The 17,120-nt window shown below is 37.2% G+C and overlaps 1 protein-coding gene across 1 annotated transcript in view; it reads left to right on the forward strand.

The window, feature by feature from the left end:
- The window catches only part of LOC116514145 (guanylate cyclase 2G-like), a 61,976-nt gene that overhangs the window by 13,587 nt on the left and 31,269 nt on the right, over positions 1-17,120 (forward strand). Inside the window, exons 2-8 of the mRNA XM_032225610.1 lie at positions 8,138-8,486; positions 9,810-9,919; positions 11,679-11,864; positions 13,947-14,091; positions 14,652-14,787; positions 15,019-15,122; positions 16,513-16,679. Of these exons, the coding sequence (XP_032081501.1) occupies positions 8,138-8,486; positions 9,810-9,919; positions 11,679-11,864; positions 13,947-14,091; positions 14,652-14,787; positions 15,019-15,122; positions 16,513-16,679 (1,197 nt within the window). The remainder of the gene's footprint in view (positions 1-8,137; positions 8,487-9,809; positions 9,920-11,678; positions 11,865-13,946; positions 14,092-14,651; positions 14,788-15,018; positions 15,123-16,512; positions 16,680-17,120) is intronic.

The raw sequence follows: 17,120 nt of genomic DNA on the forward strand, positions 1-17,120 counted from the left end.
GGCTTTTGAGGAAAACATCCAGTTTGTGCTGTGCCTTCTATGTATTTTTTTCCAGCAAATCTCACTTGCAAGTTCAGGTGTTCCCTTGCAGGTAAACATTTCTATGACTGTAAGACGTCCATGTGAATGCTATTTGCTGAAGTTCTGTTTTTGGATGCTTTTTATATGATTTCTCAATGTAGGAATTTTTTTAAAAAATTGATTTAAGTAAAATATAATCCACCAACTCTCAGTAGCTTCATGTGAGGCATTCAAAAGGCAACATTCCATTCTATAGAAACTAAATTTCCTAGCCAATTTCATTCTAGATACATGTGCCCTTTTTTTGCTTAATGTTTCTAATGTACATTAATCTTGCAACCATTTAGTGGTTTCTTAATGTAATTTGATTATCTTAATTCTAAGACTTGTTTTTCCAGTACATCTTGTGGTTTTTTGTTCTTCTTCTGAACATTAATGATGAAAGTTCTTGACTCATTTTAGAATTGTGAAACAATTTCATTAGTATATTTTTATATCAGTATATTAGTATATATTTTTCTTTTCATATATGCATATATTTCCAACATGTAACTCTTTTTTGAGATAAGCAACATTAGGAAAGGAGTAAGAAATGATAAACAAAAGTTAAAAATAGAAAATTGGGACAAAAAGCAAATAATGTTTAACTGATCAAACTTGCATTTATGTTATTTGTCATACCTCTGCATATTCATACGTGTCCAGGGCAGTGGAAGGGGAACAAGAGAGGTTAAATAGAAAAATGTACCTCATCATGAAAACTCTCAACGACATTCTTCTCTGGAAAGAAATTTCGTCATTTTAGTATTGTTGGAATTGGAAAGAATGCCTATATTGTTTGGTTTTCTAAACTTTGTCATAGTCTTTTTTGAGAATCTTGTCCCTTGTTCCACATAGGTTTATTGGCCTTCTCTGCACCCTCAATCCATTCATTCTTACTTTATATATTTCCTTCACAATTTTATCTTCATTCAATTTTCTCTACATGACCAAACCACTTCAATATATTTTTCTTGTACTGGACATCAACATTTGTATTTAAACCATATTCAGACTAGGCCTCCTCCGAATTCCATCAGCCGGCCAATGTCGGCTGGCGACTCCTCGGGGGAGGGCCTTCTCTGTGGCTGCTCCGGCCCTCTGGAACGATCTCCCCGTGGAGATCCGGACCCTTACTACCCTTCCGGCCTTCCGCAAAGCAGTTAAGACCTGGCTGTTCCGGCAGGCCTGGGACTGTTGAACTATCCAGCCCCATTCAAGGTTATGACTGTTGTAGAATTTTAAATTGTTGTTTTTTATTTTATTTTTTTGTATCCCCTCCCTTTTTATTGTTAGCCGCCCTGAGTCTCTCGGGAATAGGGCGGCATACAAACTTAATAAAATGAAATGAAAATGAATTCATTTAGCATGTCTCCATTGTTGCTTCTTAAGTAACCATGTCCCCATTGCATTCAATAATTGTATAGTGGTCAAAGTTCCTGGCCAGAGGCTTCTAGTGTGGTTGGGAAAATAATGATCCTAGCTGGAATGTCCTGGAGAAGTTTCTGGGCAATACAGCCAATCAGTTCAACTTCACCTTCCAGCTTCAACGGTCCTTGGAGGAAGCCAGTTACCTTGACCCCTTCCAGTCGGGCTTCAGACCTGGTTACAGCACAGAAACCGCTTTGGTCACATTGACCGATGATCAAGGAGCCAAGGTGGCGCAGTGGTTAAATGCAGCACTGCAGGCTACTGCTAGATCAGCAGGTCAGCGGTTCAAATCTCACCGGCTCAGGGTTGACTCAGCCTTCCATCCTTCCGAGGTGGGTAAAATGAGGACCCAGATTGTTGGGGGCAATATGCTGACTCTCTGTAAACCGCTTAGAGAGGCCTGAAAGGCCTATGAAGCGGTATATAAGTCTACTGCTATTGCTATCTCTGGAGAGCCAGGGATGGAGGCCATGCCTCCATCCTGGTTCTCCTTGACCTCTCGGCGGCTTTTGATACCATCGACCATGGTATCCTTCTGCGACGACTGCGGGAGGTGGGGGTGGGAGGCACTGTTTTGCAGTGGTTCTCCTCCTACCTCTCGGACAGGTCGCAGTCGGTGTTAGTTGGGGGGCACAGATCGACCCCTAGGCCCCTAACATACGGGGTGCCGCAGGGTTCAGTCTTATCCCCCCTACTATTTAACATCTACATGAAACCACTGGGCGAGATCATTTGGAGGCACGGGATAAGATACCATCAATATGCGGATGATACCCAGTTGTATCTGTCCGCCCCGTGCCAACTCAATGAAGCAGTGGACGTGATGAACCGGGGTCTTGAAGCCATTAGGGACTGGATGAGGGCTAACAAGCTTGTACTCAACCCGGAGAAGACCGAGTGGCTGTTGTGTTTCCCTCCCAATAATTCGGCTAGTGTTCCATCACTCAGGCTGGGGGGTCAAACTCTATACCCCTCAGACAGGGTTCGCAACTTGGGAGTCCTCCTGGATCCACAGCTGACCTTCGACCACCATCTGACGGCTGTGACCAGGGGGGCATTTGCCCAGGTTCGCCTGGTGCGCCAGTTGCGACCCTACCTAAACCGGGAGGCTCTCACAACAGTCACTCGGGCCCTTGTGACCTCTAGGCTGGAATACTGCAACGTGCTCTACATGGGGCTGCCCTTGAAGAGCATCCGGCGACTTCAGCTAGTCCAGAATGCGGCCGCGCAAGTGATTGTGGGTGCACCTCGGTTCGCCCACATAACACCTATCCTCCGCGAGCTGCGCTGGCTACCTGTTGACCTCCGGGTGCGCTTCAAGGTGCTACTTACCACCCATAAAGCCCTTCATGGTAGTGGATCTGCGTACTTGAGAGACCGCCTCCTGCCAATTACCTCCTTGCGACCTATTAGATCGCATAGATTAGGCCTCCTCCGAGTTCCATCCGCCAGTCAGTGTCGACTGGCAACCACAGTAGTAGCTCCGACCCTTTGGAACGATCTCCCCGTGGAGATTCGTACCCTCACCACCGTCCAGACCTTCCGCACAGCCCTCAAGACCTGGCTATCCCGTCAGGCCTGGGGATAAAGATTGTAATCTGTCCCCACCCGAATGATGTATGAATGTTGTGTACTATTTTTACTTATGTATTGCTATGTTTACTGTTTTTTTTTTTAATAAATGTTTTTTTAATTTTAATTTGAAACAAGTACAGCATCTTTCTTTACATCTGTAGAAAATGTATCAATCGATTACAGATAAACTTTGGTACATCTCCTCCACGATCAACAAACATAACTCATATTAACTCAAGCATTATTATATATCCATTTTCATTTGACTGTAATTATTATTTAAAGATATTAATAAAAGTAATAATCTTGAACAATACCTGCCCACACCAGTGGGAAAAGAAAAAATCAAAAAGAAAAGGCAAAAAATAAAAAAATAAAAAAATAAAAGACAAAAACGACAAAGGACAAGGCAGGAAAAAAAACAAAACACAGGTATCTATTATAAAAGAAGAAGAAGTATATCAACTGGTTACAACATGCTTTGGTGCTTCTCTTCCATTAACTCATATTAATTCAAATATCTTAACTCAAATGTTTACCATATTAACATCATTATACCTCCAGTTTTAATTACCTATAGTTATTTAAACATCCTTCATCCTTAGCTATGCCAAAGAATTAATCCATAACACATGCTGACATTTCATTTACTTACTTGTAAAATCCTCTATTAACATCAAATCCTCATATCCTATTTTAGCTGAACATCCATAATATTTAATTATATCATATATCATAACATTTTCCCAGTATTGATTAACATTTGATTGTATGTATTTTATTTAGTTTTTATAATAGTGATAATTATTGTAATTAATACTCTTTATGTATAATCCAAAAATGTTTTCTCATATCCAATTGTTATTTATCATATCAACTCCACATTATATACATTACTATCAATATCAATTATTATTCAGCTATATCTGTTACAAAAAAGAGCAATTAGGTTTAGCTAGTTTTCAATTGTATTCTTCAATCTATCAGCCAATTCCACATTATATACATTACTATCAATATCAATTATTATTCAGCTATATCTATTACAAATTAAAGTAATCAGATTTAGCTAATTTTAAGTTGTATTCTTCCATCTGTCAGCCTGTGTCCCTCCAATAGCAAAATCTTCTCAAACCAATTGCCATTCATTGGATAAATTTACCAAATGTTTTTATAAGCAAGTCCAAACAAAGATATCTTCGCACCTTTTGGCTCTGAATGTCAGTGATGAAATAATAATGTTGTCCCGGGCTTGTAAAACTTTTCAAATTGACTTTAATTCTCAAGGGTGGAGTTTTCATTTCTCCTGCACTCTGTCTCTTTAAATGAATCTTCTTTATAGCTCCCCCCCTCCTTTCTTCCTCTGAGATAGACCAGACGCCATTTCTCACATTTTCCATTTGTATTTCAGGAACATTCAAACATTCAACGATCTCAGTTTTTCCTTCATATTTTAAAATCAGATGATCCAATTTTCTTTCCAATCTCTGAAAAGAGTCAAAAAGCTCTCGACATGCGGAAAAAAGAATCTGGAGTGAGACCTTAGAAGTATTTTCAAACGCCATGATGTGTCGTAGTTAGAAATTGCAAGTAAAAACACGCTGGAAACTGTGCAATCTTATCTGATCGTAAACACAGCCAAGTAATAAAAATGTCAGATCGTGAAGGGCTAATTAGTAGGAAGTTAACTTTACGATCCACTTAGAAAGAATCAGGGGGGGGGGATGTCGAAGAGTTCCTTGAAGCGTTTAAGAAATAAAGTAGCCACCAGCCATAAATCCATTAAAAAAAGACCAATTCGCCGCTAGATTCTTCTATTCTTTGGTTTCAATTAGCTTAAGCTTTTAGTGCGGACAGTCTCTCTTGAATAATAAAATCAGCTTACCAGATGACATCACTTCTGCAATTCTTAGGGGCAACCTGCAGTTTCAGTTAGCACGCAGCTAATCCAGAAAGGAATTGGCAAGAGGGGTTAATACCCCCCCCCAGAGACTTTGCGAATGTCTCTGAGGTCCTGGGTCTCCCCTCACCTTTCACTGTCGTCTCCGGGACAGCTAGGGTCCAAAAAACCCGTCCAAAAATCCTTCGGAATAGAGGAATTTCAGGAATAGCCTGAAACTCCATCTTCTCACTGCTAAGCCCCGCCTTCTCCTATGTTTACTGTTTTGTAGTCCCCTCCCTATATGTTGTAAGCCGCCCTGAGTCCCCTCAGGGAAAAGGGCGGCCTATAAATAATAATAAAACTAAAACTAAACTAAAAAACTTCACCATGGCACCTGCTGAACAGATTTTCGGATCACTATGAAATATGTTTTGTACTGGATTATTTCTGAGAACCAGTAACTTTGTTAAACTGTTTCTATTATAATTTCATTGGATGGGCTTGTTTTGGGAAATGTCTGGTTTAAATTATTTATGTATCCTCTGAAGTAGAACAGTTCTAGAGGAAGATGAAGGCTGCAAAGGAATACATTTACCCAACTCCACACATCAATCAGCTCTCATGTTAATAAACTAGTAGTATTTTTAGCCTTTGGCCAATTTGATATATGAGGTTAAAATCAGCTCCACATCTTTTCTTCTTTTTATAATTCAGGGAAACTGAGGTTCTGCCTCCAGTTTATTTGAAAAATAGAGTAAATCTAGTTTTCCCTTTTGAATGCTGTGGCTATATAGAATTTTTAGGCTGATTCTACCTTCTCCACTCATCTAAATTTCTTTTCCTGATTCCAGCCTATAAGCATTATTTGGAATGTATCTCTGTCTCTTCTTCAAACTGCTTCAGCAGGGGAAAGTTGTGTTTCTAGGCTTGGAGTCCTGACCTCCTCTCTACAAAGACATACCACAAGAAGATGGGAATGATGCTTTGCAATTAAAACAAACAAACAAAAAGGAGTGAGAATAGGAGCACTTTCTTTAAAAGTACCAAAGTTCTCTTTTCCCATTTGCAGTTTAATTTATTTCTATTTTGACCCAGAGTGGAGTTGAGACAACTGTAGTTGGATAGTGGATTTTGTAATCTCTTGTCGGTCAATTAAAGTGACCTATGGTTGACAGCAGTGGTGGCATTCAAATAATTTAACAACCGGTTCTCTGCCTTAATGACCAGCTGAATAGGCGTGGCTCGGTGGTCATGTGACTGGGTGGGCGCTTCGCCTTAGCTGTTACAATGTAATAAGGGTTAACCAGAGAGGCAGTTTCTGTAAGCAGGGCAATAAAGATTAGGCTAGAAACAACATCAGAATGTTTCCTTCCTGCCTTCCTTACAAGATTAGCTCTGAAAAGTGGGGAAAAACAAAAGGAGAACCATTGGTTCTCCCAACTGCTTAGAAAGTTAAGAACCGGTTCTCCCGAATAGGTGCGAACTGGCTGAATCCCACTACTGGTTGACAGATTATATTCCCTATCTTTTCCCAGCATTTTGAAGTTTGCAGGACCAAGGCTGATTGCATTCAGAAGTTTTGTGAAGGAATAGGGAATGGAAAAAAATGGAAAGATATGTATTTGTTATAAATAGGACAACTTAGCCAAGGTGTCACGAAACTGGGCAAGAAATATTTCAAATAATTCTGAGATAATAAAATCATTATAAATTATTATAATGTTGGAAAGTCTTCTTTCAATTTCCAAGATTCTATATTCCAAGAACCCTGGTGTCACAATGGTTAAAATAAAATATTGCAGGCAAAATCTGACCACAGTCTAGAGTTGGATCCAGACCGAGAACAAGGTTGACTCAGTTTTCCTTCAGAGATCAGGAAAAGGAGGTCCCAGATTATTGCAGCCAATATCAAAATACTGCTTTTACATTGTAAACTGGCCAGAGAATACTGTAAAACACTTTGGGGCAGTATATAAGCCTTATTGCTATTGCTATATTTACCTCAAGATTGGAATTAGATATATTTCTGATATATAGATTTTACTTCATTGATCGTCTCTAGCTGTGTGGTTATGCTGTAAGATATTAGGAAAATGTGAGTTTAATTTAAGAAGACACAAATAGAAGGCAGGAGTGTCAACACTTCATTTTGCTATCTTGTTAACTGGGATCTGGCAACGATTTTGTAGCCCTGCAAAAATCCAGACCTTTGATGAACTATGACCTAAATAATAGTTCAGCAGCATTTGGACAATATAGATTCCCATCCCTGATTTGTTTATGTAGAATTGTCTCTTACAATTTTATGAATGCAACATTCTATATGGGCTTCATGTCTTTAGAATTTTGATTGATATTTTGATCAGAGCCAATTACAGGAAACACTATCATATTATAACCGGCATACTGTTCAGATAAAGCTGAATAACAACTTTTAAAAGTTTTGTGATATTTGTATTCATGCATATCATTAATATTCAGTGTAGACACACTATAATGTCCCTTTTTATTTATTTGATTTAGGTACTATCTGACTCCAGACTAATTATGGCTGGCTTACAATATAAAAAAGATAAAAATACCAATAGACAAAAATGATTAATAAGATATGGAATTAGGCCAGACAACATAGAACAATATATTAAAAAAAAACAATATGTGGCTCTATCCACACTAATACAAACCAGTAGAAAACAACTTTTTAAAGGCTTTTCAGAATTCCATAACATTCAGAATTCAATAAATTCCATAAAGCCACCTTGTTCTCAGGGATAACAGAAAAATCATTTTTTCAGAATCCTAACAAATGGCACTATGTATTTGAAGATATTTGTACTGTGCCAACTCTGTTGGCTTGTACCAACCAAGCAGAAAGTTGATTTTAAGTGACTTAAATATATTTTGTTTTAATGATAAATTAAAACAAAATATATTGATTTCAGACAAAATATAAAATAATAAAATCACAGATTACAGCCCAAGGTTGATTTTTATATTTCCAAAACTCCTGGATAATTTTTAACTTTCAGAGAGCTCAATAACATTGGTTAATTTCTTTGTAAAATCCAAACGTGGTCAAGTTGACATTTCTTATGCCTTCATATAGATAAAAATCCAGAGTAAACAAAATTATATATAATTATTATGTGTTATTAATTAATGCCATTATTACTATTTTTTTCTTACTAGGTTACAGGATTGCTTGCTTCTCAATGGAATATTCCCATGTTTGGGTTTGTTGGCCAAACAACTAAGCTGAGAAATTCATTTTTTTATGACACTTACATCAACCTTGTCTCACCAGTGTACCTGATAGGAGAAGTACTGCATAAAACTCTTCAATATTTTGGGTGGAAATATGTTGGTCTCTTTGGAAGTTCATATGATGCATTTACATGGGGTGAAACAGAGGAATTATGGACAAGTATAGAAAACCAACTCAAATTCAATATAACCATCACAGTGAAGGTGAGATACAACACAAAAAATCAAAGCCTCCATGAAGAGAAACTGAACTATATATCATCTGTTGCCAGAAGTAAGTTAGAGAAAAAAATAAAATGTAATTATTATAAATTACAAAAAGACCTGATGTGTTTGGAATAAAATAAGATAAAAATATTTAAACTTCTTTACTATCATTTTTTAAAGTGTTGGAAGGAGTTATATGATTAACTCTCTCCATTTGTAATCAGAATTATTTACATAATGCCTAGTATTGGGAAACAGAATTTCAAAATGTCTTTGATCATATCATAGAGATATTTACATTTTGGCTCTTAATATTACTCCTATTAAAGAACACATATGGTAGATGATGTTTCTTGAATTAGTTAGAAATGTTTAAAGACCTGAAGCATTTGCCCTGGAATGTAAGGAATAAACCCCACAATTGCAATGAGTCATATTATTCATTTAAAGTTTAATTCTTTAGATGAGCAATTACATTGATTTTAATGGAGCTAACCACTTGGTATATCAAAGTATCATTTCATATATACTAAATGCTAAAAATGTTTAAAAGATTACATATTCAGGTGTCTGAATAGCATAGACATATATAGATATAATATAGATATAAACAGACATACAGTGTTTCCCATAAAACAAGACAAGGTCTTATTTTCTTTTGACTCCCGAAATAAGCACTTGGCCTTATTTTCGGGAAAGTCTTATTATTTTTGAGGTGCAGGAGCTGGCAAGCATGGTCACTTCATGGTTGCTGCTGTGTTGCAATATTTTCTGGGAGGGCTTATTTTAGTACATGCACTCAAAGCATGATTGGGCTTATTATCTGTGGAACTCTTATTTTCAGGGGAACAAGGTAGATATATAGATAGAGATAAACATAGATGATATGGATATACATGTCATATACATAACACAGTAATTTATTTAACCTTTGAGACTTTTTTGTAATAATGGCTGTATTTTAAGTACCCATAAAAGAATAAAAGAGAAATCTCGGATCTATAATCCCTATACTGATGGCTTTCATTCAGTAGCAGATTCATTCCTGCCATCTTGGTTCCACTTCTGCCAAAAGACATATTCATTGCTGTCTATTTTCTCTGCCATTTTCATGCTGACCACAGGCTCTTGTTCTCAGCATCTTTCTCTTCCAAGCTGCTTCATGACACATATTTAAACACTTTTATAATTTAATATTGCAAAGATCTTTTGCATTGTTTAATAAGATACACACAATCAAATCTCTACTTTTTTGTGCATTGAATAGTAACAAATAAATTGCTTTGACTTTTTGTAATGCTGTGAGTTGATAATTGGTTGCTTCAAGCTTCTATTCTCTTCTGCATTAACTTTAGATAAGAGATAACTAATTGTTTCAATTTCTTTGCAGTTATTGTTTTAATCTGCAATCCTTTGGATGCAAAATACATTTTGTTACAAGCCAAAGAATTAGGTATGACAAACGGACCATATGTGTTCTTTGTTCTGCAACGATTTGAGGTCAGTAAGTATCAATAGATCTTTTATTATCATTTTTAGATAGCATAACTTTAGCTCATAACACAGAAATAAAATATCTACGGTAAATTAGAATATATAATCAAAAAGGGAAACGTGAAAACCCAACGCATCATGTGAGGATTTCAATAACATATTAACGAACTGTTTTAAGCAAGTAAAGACAAAAATCCCCTAGGTTTACCCACCAAAAGCATTCCAGGTTCAAGTGTATACGTTTTATGTAAGTGATATTTTGGGAAAGGATAGATCTATAGGTAGTGTAAACTTGACACATGGCAACTATTAACTTAAATGGTTGTTAATTAATCATTAAAACCAAAACCATTTAATTTTAACCAAAATTTTAAAAATGTAAGTTTCCAATTTCGGACCAATTTTGGATAGTCTTCAAAGGTAGTCCCATGTAGAACACACTGTAGTAGTTCCGAGAAGTTACTAGAACATAGACAAGTTACTAGACAGAAAGCAGGACCTTTTGATCCAATAATCTTATGTGCTTTCTTTGTGTAATAAGTATTCAAGAGGAAATGTGCAAAGGGAGACCTGTCCATACCTCTTCTGTTTGCTGAGGAGTGGTATGATCTCGGAGATCTCCCACTTTGTGCAATCTCTTTCAGGTGTGGATAAACCAAGAACAATAGGATTAATATTACAAAGTAGTCTCTTTATTGCTGCTCACTTATAGGAATCTTGCCAGACTAAAACACATTCTGTATAACTATTGGATAAATCCCATGAAGAATTAGGAAGATCTTTTCTGAAACTCTTCCTACATATCAATTCTCTAAATGGCACAGGGCCTAGTTATCTGCAAGTCTGCCTTTCCCTAAAAAAATCAAATAAAGTGGGCACACTCCTAGTCCTAAACATTGTCATCCAATGGGAGCTAGGAAGCCTGCCTTTTCCATACCAGCCCCTGCCCTATGGAAGATTCTGTCTCCTAAAATTCAGCAGGACTCTTTCCTCCTACTCTTCCATATACCTTCAAATACAAAGTGCTGAGATAAGATTGCATAATTGCATATTAGAAGTTTAACTTGATGCCAGTGTTATTTTTAATGTTTAATGTTTTAATGTGTTTGATTTTATAATTTTAATATGATTTATATGTTGTTTTAACTTTTGTTTGAGAGCTGCTCAGAGTTGGTTAGAAGATGTGCGGCTTACATAAATGTTTTAAATAAATAAATGAATAGACTTAGATAATACAATAAGAATAAAAAGGTTCTTTGTTCACCATGTTATCATTATTTGTAATTTATGAAGCTACATTGGTCTTTTGGAGACTTCATATTATCCCTCATACATGATACTTAAACATTGGGACTACAACATTGGTAATTAGGCTTTTTCCACTGAATAATTGTTCCCTCCTCCAGGCTTTAGGAATAGAAACTGTTAAATCTTTACACCTAATATAGTAATGTATTCCATAGAGAAATAGGATTGAATATATGTATGTGTGGCTATTTGTAAAGGCTAATTGTTTTGGACATACATACAATCCAGAATTTTTATTTCCTTAGGACCTCTTTATCACACTTTATCTGTGTATTTGGGGTTTTTATATTACCATTTAATATGTGGGGGAAACTGTGTTGAAAACCTCAATGGCAATACTGGTAGCTTACTTGTGAAGTATATCTTACTGACCTTCACATTCACACATTGAGATACACCAATTGAATTGTGCATTTTTTTTTACTAGAATTCACAATTTCTCTCTCTTGTCTTCCAGGTCTACTTTTTGGAAGAGACTTGGAATCATGAAAACACCAGCATCTTAGATGCTTATCAGTCTGTTTTCTTAATAGCTCTAAGGTCTTACAGGGAATATAAGAACTACTCTTATTTCATGAAGGAGCTCTATGACAAGCTAAAGGAAAGGCAGCCCTCTTACAATTTATTTTCTTTACAAGAAGAGGTTATTACTGTATTAATTGAATATGTCCTCCTTAGAAATATAGCTTAAAGGAATTTTTTGTCATTCTCATGACTTGATTTGGCTGCCAAATCTGTTTGTATCCAATGTTTAACTAACCATTAATAATCTAATTCATCTCCAATCTGATGGTTTTTAGTTGTTTGCACTTCAGCTTCTGAAACCCTTTGGATGTTTGGATGTTTGGATGTTTATTATACTTGTATGCCACCCTATTCCCGAGGGACTCAGGGCAGCTAACAAACAAGTGGGGAAGGGGGGAAATACAAAAAACAAACAAGACAGAAACAAGATACACAAAACAGATTAAAAAAACAACACAACAGTCATAGCAATTCAAGTGGGGCTGGGAACTTTGTAGCAAGAGTAGGCTTGAATTTAGTAGGCACCAAGTTGGAAAAGGCTGAACTAAGGATTTTGTGAAATTAAAGATCATGCTCTGTTAAAATAATCAGAATTTAAAAATGACACAAATTCAATATTCTTTGCAAGTAAAAACATGGTAGCCATTGCTCTTTCCCTACTCTTCACCAGTTTTAAAACAAGAGCAGTGACTCTATGTTAGAATGACATGGTAAGCAATGTCAGTTAACTAACATATCTCAGCATCTTACTCACGTGCTATTTGCATTTTTTTAGCTAAATTATTTCATTGGGTCAACCAAAACCCAAGTATTTGCCATTTGGGCAATTGTAAATTGATATATGTATCTAAAGCTGTGGAAAGAATTTGGAATAAACTGTAAAAATTACAATAGTATGGTTTCTGCTGCTAAAAATCCATCTTCTACTATACTATTAAAGAAGCAGAAACCCTGGTGTCCAGGCTAATTTATAACCATTCAATTTTAAGAGGGATATGCACCCCTTTCCAGTGGTGGGTTTCAAATTTTTTTAGAACCAATTCTGTAGGTGTGGCCTATTTTGTGGGCGTAAAATGTGGTGAAACTTATTTAACAATGCTCTTGCTTAGCAATCAAAATTTTGAGCTCAATTGTAATCATAAGTTCTCTTTCTTTTTTCCTCTTTCTTTCTTTCTTTCTTTCCTTTCGTTCCTTCCTTCTTTCCTTGTATCTCTGTCTCCCTCCCTCTTTCTTTCTTTCTTTCCTTTTTCTTCCCCTTCCTTCCTTCCTTCCTTCCTTCCTTCCTGTGTCTCTCTCTCCAACTTTCTTTCTTTCTCTTGCCTTCTTTCTCTTTCTTTTACCATCTTTGTCTCTCTCTTTTTTCTCTCTTTTTCTCCCTTCCTTCCTTTCTCTCTTAGTTTCTATTTCTTTCTCTCCCCCCCCTCTCTCACATACACACATACCTTCCAGTTGGTGAAAATTTCTGTTTCACAAAATTTCTGGCTGGCAAAGAAGCCTCATTTCCCCCGCCGCCTGCAGCTCTCAGAGGAAGGAGGCAGGGAAGCAAGCCCTGGGCCGCATCTCTGCCGCCTCCCTCGAGAGCCCTGCCTCCCTGCCGCCTCCAGGCCCACGCAACCTCCCCGCCAGCCCACCAACCTGGGGACACTCCCAGTTCTGCTGAACAGCTGCTCATTCGTTCCCATTGCCGGCTGCAATTGGGCTTTTGATGGCCCCGCTTTCTCCAGGTGCCCCTTCCCAGCTGGTAGATGCTCCAGGACAGCCCTGCCACCCTGGCCAAGCACTGGATCAGTCAGCAGCCCGTGCACTGCTGCCACATGACCTTTCCATTTCAATGAGAATTTTTCTAAAACTTCTTAAATCCTCATTGAAATGGAAAGTTTAAAAGAAGATGGTTAATTTTTGTTTATAAATCGGTGGCAGGCCATGAAAGCATCCCCGGGAGCTAAGCGGGCTGAGTGTGGCTTTGGAGGCTGGAAGGGAAGATGCACCCCACACCCACCACGTGCTTCCAGGCAGGAAGGAGGGGGGCAGGCCAGGGAAGGGACCATTCCGGTACGGGGCCTCCAGAGGCCCCGGTACACAAATGCATGCCAGATTTCTGGCACCGGTCCATGCATACCGGACTGGACCAGCTAAAACCCACTTCTGTCCCTTTCCCCCCAAAAGTCCAAACTGTTTCATATGTTGTATCTTTTTTCAGTTAAATTCTTATGCCGCATACCTTCATGATGCTGTTTTGCTTTATGCATCAACTGTAAAAGAAATGTTGGAAGACAAAAAGGATTTCCTTGATGGAAGGGCATTAATCAACACTTTAAAAGGCTATAATAAAACCCTTCTGTATGGTAAGCTTGTGACTTAAGACTTCAGTCATTGTAAGTTGACAGGGCCAATAATACAACAAATTTGGCTATGGTTACCCAAACACAAACTACAAAGACACTGGGATGATGTCTAAACTAGTCTATGTAGTTAATTTATAGTATTTTAGGCAAACCCAGAAAGTAGGCTGAGTAAACTCAATGTAAGCATATCATGAGTAACTGTGTTAAGTGAAGATCATATCTGAAAGTAGAATAATTTCTAAGGGATGTTCATATAAACAAGAATGGGAATATTTTTATAGACATATTGCGGTATTGAATATCAAATGTGAGCAGAACCAAAGGCAAAATGGGGAGAATCTGATCTGGCAAGAGATCTTTTTCTCACTATTGACATGCTGTTTCAATCAGACTGTTTTTAAATGCAGAAATAATAAAGCAATTCATTTTTCTGATTGCTTTACTGATTAATACTATTACTGAAAATCTCTGCAGATTTTGAAGATTCAGAAGATTGTCCCAGGAAAATAGGGTATATAAGAAATATTTAAGCATCTGTATCTTAAATGTTTGTTATTTAGGCATCACTGGTCCTGTGTACATTGATGAATTGGGTGAAAGAAAAATGGATTATTCTGTGTATGATCTTCAGGAATCTGGAAATTCTACTCACTTCATTCCTGTTCTTAATTTTGATACCTACAGAAGAACATTAAGGTATTTCTGCCTGTATATATTCTATAAGTACAAACATTTTATTAAACATATAAAAAAGAAAAAATATTGTGACAAAAAAGTTAATATAATATATAAATAAGTTACTTTTTAAAGTATGAATTTATTCACAACAAGTTTAGAATATTAATAGTAAATAATAAAAACAAATTATTTCTGTAAAAATATAACTGACCTTTAATGTTAACCTTTATCTTTTCTTATTACCTTCAGTCCCACTATAGAAGTTAACTATATTGGTTGGTCAAACGGAGAAATCCCTAAAGACAAACCAGTTTGTGGATTTCACAATGAGCACTGTAAAATTCAAACTACCAGTGAGTGTGATGTTTACTTGTACCTTATACTATATATATGAATCCTAGTCTAGATTTTATTATAGATCAGATAATTAAATTAAATTCCTATCTTTTTAAAAAAGAAAGATGGCTAATATGAAAAATTAAATTGCATATGTTATGTTTGTTATGTTTGTTATGTTTATTATACTTGTATGCCGCCCTATTCCCAAGGGACTCAGGGCGGCTAACAAACAAGTGGGGAAGGGAGAAATACAAAAAACAAACAAGACAAAAACAAGATACACAAAACAGATTAAAAACAACACAACAGTCACAGCAATTCAAGTGGGGCTGGGAACTCATCAGCCCCAGGCCTGCCGGAATAGCTAGGTCTTGATGGCTTTGCGGAAAGCCAGAAGGGTAGTGAGGGTCCGAATCTCCATGGGGAGATTGTTCCAGAGGGCCGGAGCAGCCACAGAGAAGGCCCTCCCTCGAGGGGTCGACAGTTGACATTGGCTAGCTGATGGTATTCGGAGGAGGCCTAATCTTTGGGATCTAATTGGTCATAGGGAGGTAATTGGCAGGAGGCGGTCTCTCAAGTACCCAGGTCCGATACCATGTAGGGCTTTAAAAGTAATGACTAGCACCTTGAAGCGCATCTGGAGTCCAACAGGCAGCCAGTGCAGCTTGCGGAGGATAGGTGTAACGTGGGTGTACCGAGGTGCACCCACAATCGCTCGCGTGGCTGCATTCTGGATAAGCTGAAGTCTCCGAAGGCTCTTCAAGGGCTGCCCCATGTAGAGCGCATTACAGTAGTCCAGTCACAGCCAACAGATGATGTTCTAAAGTCAGCTGTGGGTCCAGGAGGACTCCCAAATTGGGAACTCTGTCTGAGGGGCGTATAATTTCACCCCCCAGCCTGAGAGATGGAATACAGGGCCAATCTTTGGGAGGGAAAAACACAAGCCACTCGGTCTTGTCGGGATTGAGTGCAAGCTTGTTCACACCCATCCAGACCCTGACAGCCTCCAGGCACTGATTGGGGATAACATCAAATAATGTTGAATTATGGTAATTAGCTGTACTAATTGAAGCTGGTAGGAACTGGAATCCAGTACCATCTGGAAAATGTAGAGTAATATGACATATAGTTGCTGCAAATCAGTTTCATTCTTCCAAAGTTCTCTAAGAATTATTTTAGCTATTCCTAACCAATAGAGAAAGGTTTCATCCATAATTCTCATTGCCTTGATAAAGTCTAGCTTCTAAAATCTCTGTTTATAACAAGAAAAAATTGTTTGATAGATTTGTTGTCCTGAGATTTCTAAAACATAATTCATAATTTTTGTATCAGATGGCGTGCTTCACTAAGACTGCACTCATTCTCGCTATTCCATAATGACCTGTACTATTTTTTTGTCATTAGAAGCTACAGCTCTGATTATTATGATCATTCTCCTGGTAATAACCATATTGGGGACCATAGGTGCAACAATATTTATGAAGATCTATAAAGGCAACTTTCAAAAGCAAATCAGTGATTCTGGATGGAGAATTAACTATGAGGACATCAGTTTTCTTAATAATAATAAGGTAAACTATTACATGCCAGAATGATGAATGCTGGAGAAGTCATACTTGTCTAACACAGCTATTGAACACAAAGTAAGGGAAAATTAGTACATATTCAACTAAAACTGAAACAGAAATATGAGGTCCATTCTAATTATTCTTATTGATGCCATCCATGCCATTACATGCATTGGAAGGAATTTATTTAGAGAAATCAATAGTAGTCTTATTTCTTTTTTTCTAGTTCAAAGATATGGCAAAAAAACAGAAGTTTCTGATATCATTGGAGGGAAGACTCAATAACATTGTTTTGAGTTTTCCAAAATCAATTTTTATCTTGATAGGATGGAATAGATTTTTTTACTATGCTCACAAATATTGTCTAGAAGAGTAATTTTTGGATGATAATGGAAGATTTGCTTTGCAATTAGAATTCCTAATATAACATTTTACATTCACTTT

This window comes from Thamnophis elegans, chromosome 10 (genome assembly GCF_009769535.1).
Source record: "Thamnophis elegans isolate rThaEle1 chromosome 10, rThaEle1.pri, whole genome shotgun sequence".
Taxonomy (NCBI): domain Eukaryota; kingdom Metazoa; phylum Chordata; class Lepidosauria; order Squamata; family Colubridae; genus Thamnophis; species Thamnophis elegans.